General features: G+C 43.4%; 2 protein-coding genes across 9 annotated transcripts in view; one reads left to right on the top strand and one right to left on the bottom strand.

Annotated features, from left to right (window-relative positions):
- The window catches only part of TRPM8 (transient receptor potential cation channel subfamily M member 8), a 298,169-nt gene that overhangs the window by 77,856 nt on the left and 203,677 nt on the right, over positions 1-16,636 (bottom strand). The window lies entirely within an intron of this gene.
- Positions 1,642-16,636, top strand: part of AGAP1 (ArfGAP with GTPase domain, ankyrin repeat and PH domain 1) — a 319,294-nt gene continuing 304,299 nt past the window's right edge. For all 4 annotated transcript variants that reach the window (XR_014502416.1, XR_014502417.1, XM_083400968.1 and 1 more), the window contains exon 1: positions 1,642-4,803. Coding sequence is in view for 2 of the 4 variants with exons in the window: in XM_083400968.1 (XP_083257094.1) it covers positions 4,626-4,803 (178 nt within the window). In the remaining 2 variants the exon portion in view is untranslated. The remainder of the gene's footprint in view (positions 4,804-16,636) is intronic.

The raw sequence follows: 16,636 nt of genomic DNA, 5'->3' as shown, positions 1-16,636 counted from the left end.
CAAATTCATTGCTGAACTAATTTAAATGGTGGCTTATTAGTTCCTTGAATTTTGATTTAAATTGCTAGGCTATTGGCAAGTTTTGGCAGCAATGTGTTCTCCAGCCATTTGCATCTATGGTAAGACAGTGTAACAGCTAGCATGTTAGTTCGGTAATTTTTTTCTCCTATACTTGATTTTATATCTCCCATATTTCTCTGAGACATTTCTTAACAATGCTCCTAAATTTTGCATTGGATTATTCAAGACATGATGACCATCCCTGCCTCCGATGGTATTTTATGCATCAGTCCAACAAAGAGCTTGGAAAGCAATTCATGCTTCAGAATGCTTTTCTAAAGCAACAAGTCAATCATAACAGTAGAATAATAATAATTATTATTCTATTATTATTTTATTTATTTATAGAAGAGGAAATGCAGCTTCTATAGCTTCTCACTAAGGCATGCTCCAGGTACTATCAACATAAGGAAGTGGCTTTTTGAACCTAACAACTCATGGCTCTTGGCCGAAACTACCTTATAGGATTCTTGTGAAGATAGAATGGGGAGTGGGGGAACCTTGTACACCACCTTGAGGTCCTTGAAGGAAACATGGGATATAAATGTAACATATCTCATGTCAACATTATCCATATTTTATCCAAGTTGCTAGAGTCCATGATAGAAATTGTCATATCTATATTTTATCCCACATTTTGGAGACAACTTAAAATTAGCTTTTTGTCAATTACTCTTCAATATCATGCTGGAATTCTGAAGAAAAACGATATATGAAGAAAAATCCCGGATTTCTTCTCTAAGGATCAATTAATCATATAAAAGAGGGCAGTCTCCAGTACCAGGGTGTGTGTTTTGCTATCAGAATACGAATGGGATTGTATGCAAAAGCACTCATGTGCATAGAATGAGCAGACTTTTGAACAGACGTATATTTCATACCACTAAAGCAATATTGAACAGCCTTTCCTAGTCTAATGAGTAAAGAGAAAGTTTACAGCTTTCATTCAAGTGCCCCCCCCCCCTTCCATCCTTTAGAGATGAGGTGATACATCAAAATGGGGGGCGGGGAGTGTTTAAGAAATATGCATGCATCTTTGGGGAAATATGCATACCATTGTTTTGATGTTTTTTCAGAACTCCCATTTGCCTGTTAATCCCCTTTACTTCAACTGAATCCAACAGTTCCAGTTCTAATGTGTTCTCAGTGACCTATTTTACTGTAACCTCCCATGGGATTTGGGCTGCTCTGCTTTGCACAGACTTACTAGGATTTTTGTTGCAAGTTACAAAGATGGTTATGGCAAACTGCAGAATTAGATATCTAATTCTGGTGTGGGGGGGGGGGAATTGGGGAATTGGCAAGAGGGCCGTCTAAGCTAAAAATACCCATGAATACATTAACAAATCTTTCTCAGTAGCAAAAATATTTTCCTCTTGTGCATCATACTCCTGCTCTTGCCAGGCCATTATCATTTCACAGGCAGCAATTGTTCAACTGTCAGAAAAGGCTGCCTGCCAAAGGTTCCACAGGAAGTAAATACCAGCATAGAAGAAATAATGAAGGCTTCATTGATCCTGTTCCAGGAAAAGACAGGACATAAACAGTATCCCAAGCATTCTTATCTCCCCATAGATTTTTTTAAAAGGAGATTTTATTGATTTTTAAAGCTACACAAATAAGCAATCCTAGAAATAAAATTGTGTTTCTGGGGCATACCAACCAATCAACTATCTGTTTTAAAATAATGATGGACGGCAGTCAGTTGAGGTGACACAAAAATATATTGGGAGATATAGAAGGGAGAAAGTGTATTTTCCTCTGTTCTAGTACTAGAACTTTAGCTTATCCAATGAAGTTGAATGTTGGAAAATTCAGACAAAAGCAAGTACTCCTTCATACAGTGTGTAGTAAAATGATGGAATCTGCTCACACAATATGCAGTAATAGCCACCACATTGGAAAGTGTTAAAAGGATTTTAGACCAATTCATGCATGATAAAGCTATCAGTGGACACTAGTCCTGCTAGTTGTGTCTTATCTCCAGAATAGGAGAGGTTTTGCCTCTGAATACCAATTACTGGGGAACATAAGTGGGGGAAATGCTGTAAGGTAGAAGGACCATGCAGCCCTATGGTCATTGGATCATATTCACTTGCTATTTTTAATCAGGACAGAATCCTTGCTAGTTTCTATATATGGAACAATTCCCTTCCCTCATGTTGTGAGCCCATCATCTGCAGACTGAACTGATACAGGCCAGACAGGTTTGCCACTTGAGTGCAAGCTATGGCCAAGTATCTCTTTCTCTCACACATCTACAGATTACCTGTGAGCCTTTCCCCCTAAGGAAGCCTGACAAATAAAGAGTTTTTGGAGAGGATTCACCAACATATGAGGTAGTAAAAAATAATAATCTGATGATGATTTATTTATATGCCACCCATCTGACTGGGTTGCCCTAGCCACTCTGCATGGTTTCCAAACATTAAAACACAATAAGACATCAAACATTAAAAGCCTTCCCTATACAGGGTTGCCTTCAGATGTCTTCTAAAAGTCAGATAGTTGTTTATCTCCTTGACATCTGATGGGAATTCCACAGGGCGGGAGCCACTACCGAGAAGACCCTCTGCCTGCTTGCCTGTAACCTCACTTCTCACAGTGAGGGAACTTCTAGAGGGCCCTTGGAGCTGGATCTCAGTGTCTTGCTGAGTGATGGGAATGGAGACACTCCTTTAGGTATGCAGGTCCAAATCCATTTAGGGCTTTAAAGATCAACACTTTGAATTGTGTTTGGAAACAAACTGGAAGCTAATGTAGATCCTTTAGGACTGGTGTTATATGGTCCCAGCGGCTGCTCCCAGTCACCAGTCTGGCAGCTGCATTCTGGATTAATTGTAGTTTCCAAGTAACCTTAAAAGATAGCCCCACGTAGAGCGCATGGCAGTAGTCCAAGCGAGAGATAACCAGAATATGTACCACTCTGGTGAGACAGTGCGCAGGCAGGTAGGGTCTCAGCCAGTGTACCAGATAGAGCTGGTAGACAGCTGCCCTGGACACAGAATTGACCTGTGCCTCTATGGACATCTGTGAGTTCCAAATGACCCCCAGGCTGCACACCTGGTTCTTTAGGGGCACAGTTACCCCATTTAGGCTCAGGGAGTCCCCCCCGCCCCCCACCCCCAAGAAAGAGCACCACAGTACCTCAAGGACCACCTCTCCCCATATGAACTGACCTGGATCCTGATATCCTCATTGGAGGCCTTTCTTCATGAGAGGGCCAGAGGGGGGCAACATGAGAAAGGCCTTTTTTGCAGCGGCTCCCCCCTTGTGGAATGCTGCTCTCCTCAGGCTCGCCTGGCGCCTTCATTACACATCTTAGGCTCCAGGAAAAACATTCCACTTTTGAATAATGAATATGAATAATGAATATGAAAATGAAAATGAACTTTTGAATAATATGGTCTTTTAAACTGTGGGTGCTGGTGGAGGTAATTGTTTGTGTTTGGTTATTACGGTATGTATTTTTGTGTTTTTATATTGTGATGAAGGGTAGTCTAGAAATTTAATAAAGGAGCACACAAATAATAAGTTGGGCACAAATATTTCATCTGAAGGCACGGAAGAATTTTAACGCTGGATATTGTATTGTGTTTTAATTTGTTGGAAGCTGCCCAGAGGGGCTGGGCTAACCCGGTCAGATGGGCGGCAGATAAATAAGACAATTATTATGACTTTGAAGACAGGCTGCTGGGGTTTAAAGCGCCGCGAAAGCGCCACCAATCGCTCTATTTCCTCGGGTTTCGTTTGTTTCTCCTTGCCAGGGAAAGGGCACCGAGGCCGGGTGGGCACCGCAGGGAAGCGCTCCTTCGCCAACCCCCCGTGACCCGCGACCTGAGGGGAAGAGCTCTCCTCTCAGGCGGCCGCGGGAGAAGGCGGGGAATGTGCGCGTGTGTATGCGCGTTGCGTGTCGGGGCGGAATACCGCGGCATTTACTATTATTTGACTGAAGTTGGCGCGATGTCAAAACCGAAAAGAGGAGAGGGTTTTCTTTTTTAACCCTGGAAGATCCCCTGAAAACTACGCTTCCCAGGAAGCAACGGGCCCTTTCCTGATTCTTCTCCCCCCGCCCCCCCCCCCGGGACGGGGCTTGGGCCTAGAACTATATATGCGGGATCTATAGATGTGAGGGAGTGTTGACGCGTCTCTGAGGGGAGGAGAGCGGCGGCGGCGAGGAGAGCGACGGTTGGGGAGCGTCGGCGCGGGGGGCGGGGCTGGCGCGGACGTTGGCCGGTTCGGCGGCGGTGGGCGGCGCGTTCGGAGGCAGTCCGGGCGTCGGGGTTTTGCGAGCGGCGGTTGCCTGAGGCCCGGCGTCGCCGCCGCCGCCGCCTTTCGTGCGTTTCTTGTGCGCTTCTCTTTCCGGCGTGTGTGTGTGTGAGGCGTTCCTTGTTCCTGCGTGTGTTCCGGGGGCCTCCGCGCCCGGCCCTTTCCTGACAGAAGGCGAGCTGACAAGAGCGCGGCTCGGCGAGTGAGGGGCGGGCGGGCGGGCGCCTGCCCGCCTGCCTTGAGGGTGGTCGCTCTGCGGCGGGGACGCTCCGTCGCCGCTCCGCCGCCCCCCCGCCATGAACTACCAGCACCTCCAGCAGCAACAGCAACTGGCCAACTCGGCGGCCATCCGGGCGGAGATCCAGCGCTTCGAGTCGGTGCACCCCAACATCTACTCCATCTACGACCTTCTGGAACGGGTGGAGGAGCCGGCGCTGCAGGGCCAGCTCCGGGAGCACGTCATCGCCATCGAAGGTGGGTGACGCGGCTGGAGTTGCAGCTGCTGCTGGTGGTGTTTATCTCTCTCTCTCTCTCCCCCCCCCCCTTCTGCCCTGATTCGGAAGCGAGCCCTTCTGCGCTCACCGGAGTGTTAGCCTCTCCCTCCGCCTGTGACGATTGCAATCCTGCGCACCCTGGTAGTTCCTTGCGGAGCAAGCCCCGTTGAGTGTAGCGAAACTTGTTTCTGAGCGATGAGTCGCGAGATGGCCCACTGGCAGTGGCGTAGCGTGGGTTGTCAGCACCCGGGGCAAGGCAAGTAATTTGCGCCCCCTAACCCGTGGATTTGTGCCCCCTAACCCTAACCCCCAGATGTTGCGCCCGGTGCGGCCGGCCCCCCCTGCACCCCCACGCTACGCCACTGCCCACTGGCCTCTCCCTTGCTTTTATGGCAATACAAGGACAACAAAAATGTATAGCACTCTTAGTGTGTGCAAAAGCATTCAAGTTGTCGTGGTTCTTGCAATAACTGTGTAAGGTGCAGGTGAAACTCGAAAAATTAGAATATCGTGGGAAAGTGCATTTATTTCAGTAATTCAACTAGGTGAAACTAATATATGAGAGAGACTCATGACATGCAAAGGGAGATATGTCAAGCTTTTATTTGTTATAATTGCGATGATCATGGCGTACAGCTGATGAAAACCCCAAATTAACAATCTCAAAAAATTAGAATATTAAATGAAATCAGCAAAACAAAGATTGCAAATAGAGGAATATTGGACCTCTGAGAAGTAGAAGCATGCATATGTACTCCGTACTTGGTTTGGGCCCCTTTTGTATCAATTACTGCCTCAGTGTGGCCTGGCATGGATGCTATCAGCCTGTGGCACTGCTGAGGGGTTATGGAAGACCAGGATGCTTGAATAGCAGCCTTCAGCTCTTCTGCATTGCTCGGTCTCATGTCTCTCATCTTTCTCTTGGCAGTGCCCCATAGATTCTCTATGGGGTTCAGGTCAGGCAAGTTTGCTGGCCAATCAAGCACAGTAATCCCATGGGCGTTGAACCAGGTTTTGGTACTTTTGGCAGTGTGGACAGGTGCCAAGTCCTGCTGGAAAATGAAGTCAGCATCCCCATAAAGCTCGTCTGCGGAAGCATGAAGTGCTCCAAAATCTCCCGGTAGACGGCTGCATTGACCCTGGACTTAATGAAGCACAGTGGACCAACACCAGCTGATGACATGGCTCCCCAAATCAACACAGACTGTGGAAACTTCACACTGGACTTCAAGCATCTGGCATTGTGTGCCTCCCCATTCTTCCTCCAGACTCTGGGTCCTTGGTTTCCAAATGAGATGCAAAGGTTGCTCTCATCAGAAAAGAGGACTTGGGACCACTGAGCAACAGATCAGTTCTTTTTTTCTTTAGCCCAGGTAACATGCTTCTGACGTTGTTTCTTGTTCAGGAGTGGCTTGACAACAGGAATATGACATTTGAAGCCCATCTCCAGGATCCGTCTGTGTGTGGTGGCTCCAGCCTCATTTTGAAAGTCCCCAACACTTTTGAATGGCCTTTTCCTGACAATCCTCTCCGGGATGCAGTCAACCCTGCTGCTTGTGCACCTTTTTCTTCCACACTTTTCCTTTCCGCATAACTTTCCATTCATGTGCTTCAATGCAGCACTTTGGGAACATCCAACTACTTCTGCAGTTACCTTTTGAGGCTTTCCCTCCTTATGGAGGGTCTCAATGATGGCTTTCTGCACGACTGTCAGGTCAGCAGCCTTCTGCATGATTGTGCTTCCTACTGAAAGAGACTAAGAGACAATTTAAAGGCTCAGGAATCGATTGCAGGTGTTATGGATTGAATAGCTACTGCACCTTTTCATAATATTCTAATTTTCTGAGATGGTTAATTTGGGGTTTTCATCAGCTGTATGCCATAATCATCACAATTATAACAAATAAAGGCTTGGCATATCTCCCGTTGCATGTCATGAGTCTATCTCATATATTAGTTTCACCTTTTAAGTTGAATTACTGAAATAAATGAACTTTTCCACGATATTCTAATTTTTCGAGTTTCACCTGTATGTCGGTGCCGTCACCGTACTGAGACAGATAGGGGTTGGCCCTAAGGTGAAGAAAGATTAGAGGTGCCAGGGCTTCCATATTTCAGTTCTCAGTTCTCAGGCACAGAACTGCAGTGAGGGGTCAGGTGCTTTCCAGTCAGAGACTGGAAAAGCTATTTTATTTGCTGTGAGTTCCCCCTGCCTTTTTAATAGAATGCCATGGAGTGTCTTGCTGTGTGGTCTGCATAAGGCTGATCTGATAAGCTAGACTGATTCCCTAACTGTTCTATCACATTTGTTTGACGGACCTGTAAAATATTGCGAAGAAATACTTAACAGAACATTTTTTTAAAAAGTTTTCAGGGGAGGGTCTTAAGGAAGGAGCACCTTGGAAATAAATAAATAGTTCTGCTTTAGAAATGCAGCTGCTTCTTGGAAGTGCAAAGTACACATGTGGTGTTTTGATGTTGCATATCAGACATGAGCCTGCACACTACAGCCTCTTGAGGCAGGCTGTTGCTTGCCTGTCTTACTGTGCAGCCTAGTTAGCAAGTCCCTAGAGAATTCGTATTGCTCTGCAAAGCCTGTAGGATGTCTTTGGTCCTGGTCAGGTTGCAAAAAGACCAGCTGGAAAGGAGTTATTGGACTATATAAAAGAGCCTTATAGTTTGATGAGTATTGGAAAGTGTGGCTGTTCCAATGCCTTTTTTGGTTGTTTGGATTTCTAGTATATCATTTTAGCATATAAGCATAATATAAATAAATAATATTTAGTTGTTGCTTTTTAAATGAGCAGGAATGCAAGATACCTCTAACACTAACATGTTTTTGTTGCTCTCTCCTATTATAAAGGAGAAGAGGGCAGAGGCTTTGAAGAGTTACTTGCATAGCCATATTGCAGAAGCTTAATCTAATCCTTTAGACTGAGCAGGTGATATCTACTTGCTGTCTCATGAGCAAGTGGTTCAATTAAACCAAATATTCTTAGAATCATTAAGCTCCCTCTTGCTGGCTATGTCAGTGCATTATTGTTAAGGAGTGGTTTATATTCTGTATGGTATTTGTCCTGATTTGTATGGTATGTGGCTTGGATTGAAGTATTCTTGTAAATTTTAATGCATTTTAGTTAATCTAAACTAATTTCCTCTTTACTACTCCCCCCGTCCCGTCACATGATCTCTTGCTTTTATCTGACCATTTCCTCTCTTAAGGGTTATCGGATAAAGTTTATTTGCATATTCTTACTGTTCAGGTATAACAGAAAGCACCTCTGAAGTTCAACTAGTGTGTATTATTACTTATATTTAAAGGTAAAGGTAAAGGTACCCCTGCCCGTACGGGCCAGTCTTGACAGACTCTAGGGTTGTGCGCTCATCTCACTCTAGAGGCCGGGAGCCAGCGCTGTCCGCAGACACTTCCGGCTCACGTGGCCAGCATGACGAAGCTGCTCTGGCGAACCGGCACCAGAGCAGCACACGGAAACGCCGTTTACCTTCCCGCTATAAAGCAGTACCTATTTATCTACTTGCACTTAAGGGTGCTTTCGAATTGCTAGGTGGGCAGGTGCTGGGACCAAATGACGGGAGCTCACCCCGCCGCGGTTATTCAAACCGCCGACCATGCGATCAGCAAGTCCTAGGCGCTGAGGTTTTACCCACAGCGCCACCCACGTCCCTGATTACTTATATTTAGAAGTTGGTAAATTTAGTGCTTGCTGACTGTAATGTTCCGCCTGTTCCTTTGGATCAGGATTCCTTCTCAAATCTTTGCTTAGCTGCATATGTTTTTGTGTTTTAGTATATGATTTTCATGCATCAGTTTGGAATGCTGCAATACAACCACTTCACCATCTTTCTATCACAGTGCCTAGTCACAAACACATATATGTACAACTTTGAGCTTTCACATTCTTAAGTCTGCCTTTTTTACATTTGCTACATGTGATATAAGAATATATGGTAGGTTGTAATCTTTCTGATGTGAAAAATGTAGCACTTCATCTTTTTGCTTTGCTTAGTGTTTCAAACCTGAATTTGCAAGAAAGTATATGGTTGTTTTTTGCTTCTTTGGGGAGAAATATGTGGTAATTATATGGAGGCATGTTATAGTGATTGCTGTTGAACTGAAGGGAGCTGTAGGGGTCAGGGTGTTTATCCATTTGTAAATTAAGGAAATAACATTTACGTTGAACTGATATTGGATAGCGGTAATAGGCCATAATATTTTGTGTCTGGAAATGCTTTGAAATTTATCTGTTGAAAGTGTTTTAATATTAGGTACTGTATTGGCAGTTATCAGTGTAGTTTAGCTCACTATACAGTGGTATCTTGGGATAAGAACTGAATTCATTCCGGAGGTCTGTTCTTAACCAGAAACTGTTCTTAACCTGAAGCACCACTTTAGCTAATGGGGCCTCCTGCTGCCGCCTCGCCGCCAGAGCACGATTTCTGTTCTCATCCTGAAGCAAAGTTCTTAACCTGAGGTTATTTCTGGGTTAGCGGAGTCTGTAACCTAAAGCGTCTGTAACCTGAAGTGTATGTAAGTGTATGTAACCCAAGGTACCACTGTACTGTTCATTGGTGGCTAGTTGCAGACTCTTCAGGAAGTTAACAGTAGAGAATAAAGGCTAGCTATCTTGTCCTGTAAATTACTGGCTGGCGACAATTTAAACTACCTGAATATAGCAGGTATCTGACTTAAACATTTCAACATCACAATATCTTCAAAAGCAAGTATAGAATTGCAGTCTACTTTCCAGTGTCTCAAACTATTATGTTCCTGGTAACTTTAAAAAAACGTTATCTACTTTTATTAGGCAGTTTTGGGAAAAGGCATTTTTGTAGATTATCTTGGGGTAAATGATGCCACAGTTACGGGGGCCTGTCCTTTGCTTTGGATTGACGGCATCTTTGATCTTTTATCAAATACTGTAGTTCTCCATCCTTGAACTAGTGAGCTGGTTTTCGAAAGTGGAAGATCTCATCCTGAAGATAAAGCAGAAATAGCTTTCTGAGTGAGGAAAGGTTTTTCTGCATTAAATGGAATGCCTTTTCGTGTGTGTAATTCACACTGTGAACTCCAGAATCACATAGATATTGTTATAGCACAAATTGCAAAGGCTGCCCTGTGATAGCCCACACTTTGGAAAGGGTAAAGGCATTACTTCTGAAGATAAATGATGCCAAGTGCCAGCTTCTCTGTAGGTAATTATTATTTTCAAACTTCTCCCTAATTTGATTACATTATTTTGGTGTACAAGATGCAAAGTGTGAAAAAGTAGAGAAATGATCTTATTATTAATTCACTAACATTTCCCACTTTTTTCCTTAACTGAAGAGCTTGATAATAATGATAGAATATTTATGTACAGACTTCTTAACCTATGTGGAGTAAACATGATGTGTGAATGGAAAAATGAAAAAGGCATAGAGAGAGAGAGAGAGAGAGAGAAATTGCTATTTAAAATGTGTCACTGATGTAAACTGTGTATTAGTTCATGTGTTTTGAAAATATAAGTAGAAAGTGTCACTGAATTGAAAAAAATGTGACTAGACACTGTTGTGGCACCCATAACGTAGGTTCCAGAAGCAATGTGGCAAACAGCTTTTCAGTCCCAGTTTCTAACACTGCTCTGATGTGATGGAAGAATGGGACAGATTCACGAGGCACTGGGGGCAGCAAAAATACAGTCAAAAGTACATGTGGCCCCTGTGCTATAGACTAGACAGAGTTGGAGAGGAGCTGTTTCCATTTTGCTATCCCCGAGATTGCTGACAGGCATGTAATTTTTCAAAAGTAAAACAAAACCACATTATTAAAATAGGAATCAACATTGAATAGTTCAAGATGAGCATTTCAGGAAAAGGAAAGCACCATGTGCTTTGAAAATGATTGCAAATTCAGATACAAAATAAAATAAATAAAGCAACAGCTTTAAAATACACCCAGAATGTATTTATTATTTTTAAACTTTAGGCTTTATGAATTTCTACATATTATACTGAACTATCCCCGAAGAGAGTTTACTATTTAATATATTGATGCACACAAATATTAGTATATTAAAGTGCAGCACTGACTGTTAATAGGCCTTGTGACAGAAAACTGCAACAGCTGCTGCAGCAGCTCACTAGTGGCTAAAGCCTTTGAGATTACTCCAGAATAGACAAACAGAACAAATAAATGCAGATTAAGTTCATTGTTTAAAATACTCCATACACAGCATGTAAATTAGAGGCATATAAATTATTATTAATAAATTGTTATGTATTAGAGAAATAACCAATCTCAAATTGTTAAAAGGCCAATTGTATTAAATATGAAACACAGTTGTTACCATTGTTAACATTCACGTTGAATGCAAAATAATATTCACAGCACACCTGAGTGCTAAGTGTAAGAAAATTATTCCAGAGTGTACTGATGTGAGGCAATAGATTCAGATATCAAAAAATACTATTTTTCCTTGGCTGCAAAAAAGAGAGAAAGGCAATCACCATTGCAATACTCTAACCGTTACAATAATCAATACTGCAATAATTCCAAAGCAATGTCTACCATATCATGTACACTCACTTGATATTCTAGATGAACGTCTGTCATACATACACCCCCTACCCTGCAACACAAACCACTGTGAAAACCAGCATGAGGAGAAGGAGATGTAGCAGCAGCAGCAGAGGAGAGAGCAAGCAATTGCCCCATGACAACTAATTATCTGCGGGGCTAAGTATATAGTTTCTCACTTCTTGAATGCTGGAAGTCTAAACTTGTACAAGACACACAAAATATATGAAGCCGAACCATTTGCTTTATTTTTATACAACATTATGTTAAGCTACATAAAGTTTATCATGAAGATTTTCTAAGCCAGGAGGATATCATTTCTGCACATAGGCAGTAATGCATGTAGGCCAGGAGGAAAACAAGCAGCTAGAATTTCTGCAATCATTGTTTCTGAACTCAGCACAGGTGGAGCAAACACTTTTGTCAAGGTCAACCAAGACATAATGCTTACATGCACTTCTAGCCAGGCTTGTTCCCAAGTCAGATTTTTTTTTTAAAAAAAAGTGTGAGTATTTTTAGATATTACTAGGTGAACTCGGGATTTATTCAGTTGACTATTGAAAATGTAGTTTCTAATGAATAAACTGCAGCCTGGCAGTTAAGATGCCACAAGAATACAGTGGTACCTCGGGTTACATACGCTTCAGGTTACATACGCTTCAGGTTACAGACTCCGCTAACCCAGAAATAGTACCTCGGGTTAAGAACTTTGCTGAGAACAGAAATTGCACGGCGGTGGCGCATCGGCAGCAGGAGGCCCCATTAACTAAAGTGGTGCTTCAGGTTAAGAACAGTTTCAGGTTAAGAACAGACCTCCAGAACGAATTAAGTACTTAACCCGAGGTACCACTGTAGTATTTTTTGTATTTATTTTGCCATTTAGATAGTGCCAGCATATATTGCGCAAAATTCCTTTCTGATTTTAGTGTGATTACACAAACACCCCCCACCTGTCTACCAATTCTTCTCAGAAATCAATTCTTGCCATCTAACCAAGAAGAAAGCTTTTTAAATAAATTTGTTTTATCAAATAAAATACTACCCCTTCCAGTCGTTCTGACCCTATATAGAGAGGGGCAGCACTTTTAAAAGCCAAGAGAATGTGGAGTAAATGAACAGGAAGGTACTCCGATGCATGCCAGGTGCATTTTGTGATTGGGGATTGGTAGATTGTGAGCACTTTGAGAAGTCTTGGTGCCTCCCCACCCAGCACGCAAGTGAGATTGCTGGCAGCTCCCTTCCCTTTACTGCTTTGCGTCCGGCCCTGCCCCCCCCCCCGTGAGATCGCTGAATGCCGCCTTCCAAGTGCCGCTTTGCCTCCTCCCGCAAACATTTAAGTTCAAATTCTAGCACCATATTTTACTCACACATACACACGAATGCCCGTATTTGTAAATATTAATTATTCAAATGACTATTTTGGCCACTATTTCAGGGGCTGACCCCATTTATGTTTGTGGTGTTAAATCAAGAATTATCAGTTAAACATTTGGCTAGTTCAGATGACAACCTTGAGCTAGGTTAAGAACTATGAGAACTGAAAGAAGAAAAGTAAACTTTATCCAGGGACAGTCTACATATATATTGGCCTATTCTTATCTTTTTGTCTTAATGGTGACACGGACCATTCATAATGTAAGAATCATCCTCACAACTGTGAGCAGGGCTGTGCGGGGGCGGGGGGGTGAACACAAGTGACAACAATTAACTATAGCAGTGTTCACTGCTCCTGCTCAGGCTGCACAATAAAACCATTTCGGCTCCTGAAATTCATTCAGATTGTGCAGATGAAATATAACTGATAGAATTCTACAGAATCTACTTTCAGGAAGTTCGTGGAAAGAATGTTTCCCATCCCTTCTTCCTGCCCGCTGCAGTCATCTGTGCCTTTTGAGGGTTGGGAGGTCCTCCTGACAAAGTGGGTTGGTTTGCAGGGGCTACTGTGGGAGGGGGAAATCACCCCCAAACTCTGCGTGATTTTGTGCAATTCCCATCCCCTTTTGCCCCACCACACATTGTTCAGGAAGGGCCCCCTTATACTCTGGAAAGGCTTTTCAGGCATAAATGCGGCTGAAGCATGTGGGGAGGGACAGGAAACTTCTTCCAGCCACTTTAAGAACCTTCCCCAAAGCCTCTTGAAGTTTTCCCATTCTTCCATCACATCAGAGTACCTCCCTGTTCCTTGCATTGCTGTACACACATCACACACTCTTGGCTTGTTTCTCTTTGGTTGCTGTGAAATGAGACTACCACATTCTTAAAATGTTCTTGCTGCTCAGTAGATATTGATGAATCATATGGTTAGATGTATTTCAGTTATGCCTTTTTAAAAAAATGTGAAGGGTTTGGGGACTAGTTCTTTGACCTTGAGGTAAAAGGTGCATTTTAAACAGTGTATCTGCTATACTACTAGATGACAGAAATGCTGTGCATTTGTCCAAACATTGTAATAGTCTGGCGAAAAAGAGGAGAAATACATATCTGAAGCCAAGATTTTAACTCTAGATAACCAATTGTACTCTGCTACAACTTCAAATAGATTTTTATTCACTGATGCTACTGTGACATAATACCAAGTTCTTTATTACTGACACACAGATAACAAATAAGGAATCTGCTCCGGCGCTTGGGGCAGAGTGAACCGCTCATAGGGACGGGGTGCACTGTGGGGCCTCTGGAGTCTGCCTGCCTCCTCCCACTCAGCTACCCTACAGCTGGGGGGGAGGCAGTGGGCGGACCATTTGGGCCCAAGGGGCAGAGTGCAGTTCCCTCCCCTAGATGTTTGAGAGTGGAGCAGAAAAAGGCAATTTGGCTTCTGCAGCATACGAATTCCCTCCTAAAGGGTTCTTTAGCTATGATTCTTGCAAGTGATGTTGTTGTTTAGTCGTTTAGTCGTGTCCGACTCTTCGTGACCCCATGGACCAGAGCACGCCAGGCACTTCTGTCTTCCACTGCCTCCCGCAGTTTAGTCAAATTCATGCTGGTAGCTTCTAGAACACTATCCAACCATCTCGTCCTCTGTCGTCCCCTTCTCCTTGTGCCCTCCATCTTTCCCAACATCAGGGTCTTTTCTAGGGAGTCTTCTCTGCTCATGAGGTGGCCAAAGTATTGGAGTCTCAGCTTCAGGATCTGTCCTTCCAGTGAGCACTCAGGGTTGATTTCCTTCAGAATGGATAGGTTTGATCTTCTTACAGTCCATGGGACTCTCAAGAGTCTCCTCCAGCACCATAAGTCAAAAGCATCAATTCTTCGGCGATCAGCCTTTTTATGGTCCAGCTTTCACTTCCATAGGGACGCGGGTGGCGCTGTGGGTTAAAGCCTCAGTGCCTAGGGCTTGCCGATCGAAAGGTCGGCGGTTCGAATCCCCGCGGCAGGGTGCGCTCCCGCTGTTCGGTCCCAGCGCCTGCCAACCTAGCAGTTCGAAAGCACCCCCGGGTGCAAGTAGATAAATAGGGACCGCTTACTAGCGGGAAGGTAAACGGCTTTTCCGTGTGCGGCTCTGGCTCGCCAGAGCAGCAATGTCACGCTGGCCACGTGACCCGGAAGTGTCTTCGGACAGCGCTGGCCCTTGGCCTCTTTGAGTGAGATGGGCGCACAACCCTAGAGTCTGTCAAGACTGGCCCGTACGGGCAGGGGTACCTTTACCTTTACCTTTACCTTTCACTTCCATACATCACTACTGGGAAAACCATACCTTTTACTATATGGACCTTTGTTGGCAAGGTGATGTCTCTGCTTTTTAAGACGCTGTCTAGGTTTGCCATTGCCTTCCTCCCAAGAAGCAGGCGTCTTTTAATTTCGTGGCTGCTGTCACCATCTGCAGTGATCTTGCAAGTGATACAACTAGTTAATTAGTATTGAATACATGCTGGATTGATAGCATGAATCGGATGTTTAATGACACTCAATATAATGTTCTACAGAAGAATAGTAGCCTGGGCATGTTACGAGAAAAGTACATGAAAATAAACATAAAGAGTGATGCTATAAGGATGTAAATATGTCATTAGGGTGGGATCCAGAGGATTTCTGCTTGTAGAAGTGTGCCTAGTCTTCAAGTGACTTGGGAAGAACCTTCTGATACATCTATCTTTAGCGGAGTCAGCGGTCAGTGGAGTTACAACCCCCCAAAGTGCCTTCTCAGTGAAGGCACCCTGGCTTTGGAACAGCCTCCCCGCCAAAGTTAGGTTGGTGCTGACTCTCTCCATCTTTTGTTACCAGCTGAAGACTTTCCTCTTCTTCCAGGCATTTGAAGTAAGGGCTTTTCAGTGGCAGATGTGAGAGAGATTAGCAGTTGTATCTTCTAATTATGTGTTTCTCGTCATAATGCATTTTACTATTGCTGTCCACTCTGATAAAATTTATGATATTAGGTACAGAGGGATTAAAAAATAAATTAATTAACAATGCTACAATGGCATCTGATGGAAAGGAAGGATACAGTTATTTGTTATTTCTTTGTGGCTTCTTTTTCTCTAAAGGTATTGATTAAGGTTGCAAGTAAAGTATGACGATGTTGCTATGAATGGTCCCTGTGCTTATTTTGCATATATTTAAGGTTAACTGAATTGTTGTTGTTACAGACTTTACCTTTTGCATTGCATTGCCATTTAATCCTGATGTTCACACATTTTTCTCTACACCATCCTGTGTGTGTATGCATATGTAAACATAATTGCAAACCTACCAACTGAGGTTAACAGTTCATATAGCTGATGAAATAGCGGACTAGCCCAAGAGAGCTTGTGGCATAATAAATTGGTTAGTCTTTAAGGTGCCACAAGACAAACAATTGTTTGTTAACATGATATATTATTATTAATAATAGAGGTTTTTAAAAATCACTTGCATCAGTTAAGAGCTGCAATAAATCCTTCATAAATTGTGTGTGTGTGCGCAAACAGGGGGTATCCAAATCTAACTGGTGCAAAGGCATGGAAATTTTACATGTTCATTTGGGTGCTGGGGGAGCATTTAGAGTACCAGTTAGCTTGTGTCCCTGGTGTTACACATTGCTTGTTCCGTTTCACTTATTTTCAGTAGTTTGATTTCCATGTGGATTTTAAAGTGGGGCACAGATGCACGTTTTTGTGTTTAATGCATGTGCATAATTATAAGTGTAAGATCACAGTAAATAATTCATGTCAGTTGGGGTCTTGCTGCTTATAATGAGTTCTCATGGGCAAACCTGGATTGCTTAGCTTCTTTCAGATACATGTAATACTTTATGCTTCCT

Source organism: Podarcis tiliguerta (genome assembly GCF_965153285.1).
Source record: "Podarcis tiliguerta genome assembly, chromosome: 1".
NCBI lineage: Eukaryota > Metazoa > Chordata > Lepidosauria > Squamata > Lacertidae > Podarcis > Podarcis tiliguerta.
The sequence above is the reverse complement of the archived record's forward strand: the minus strand, read 5'-3'. Positions and strand labels throughout refer to the sequence as shown.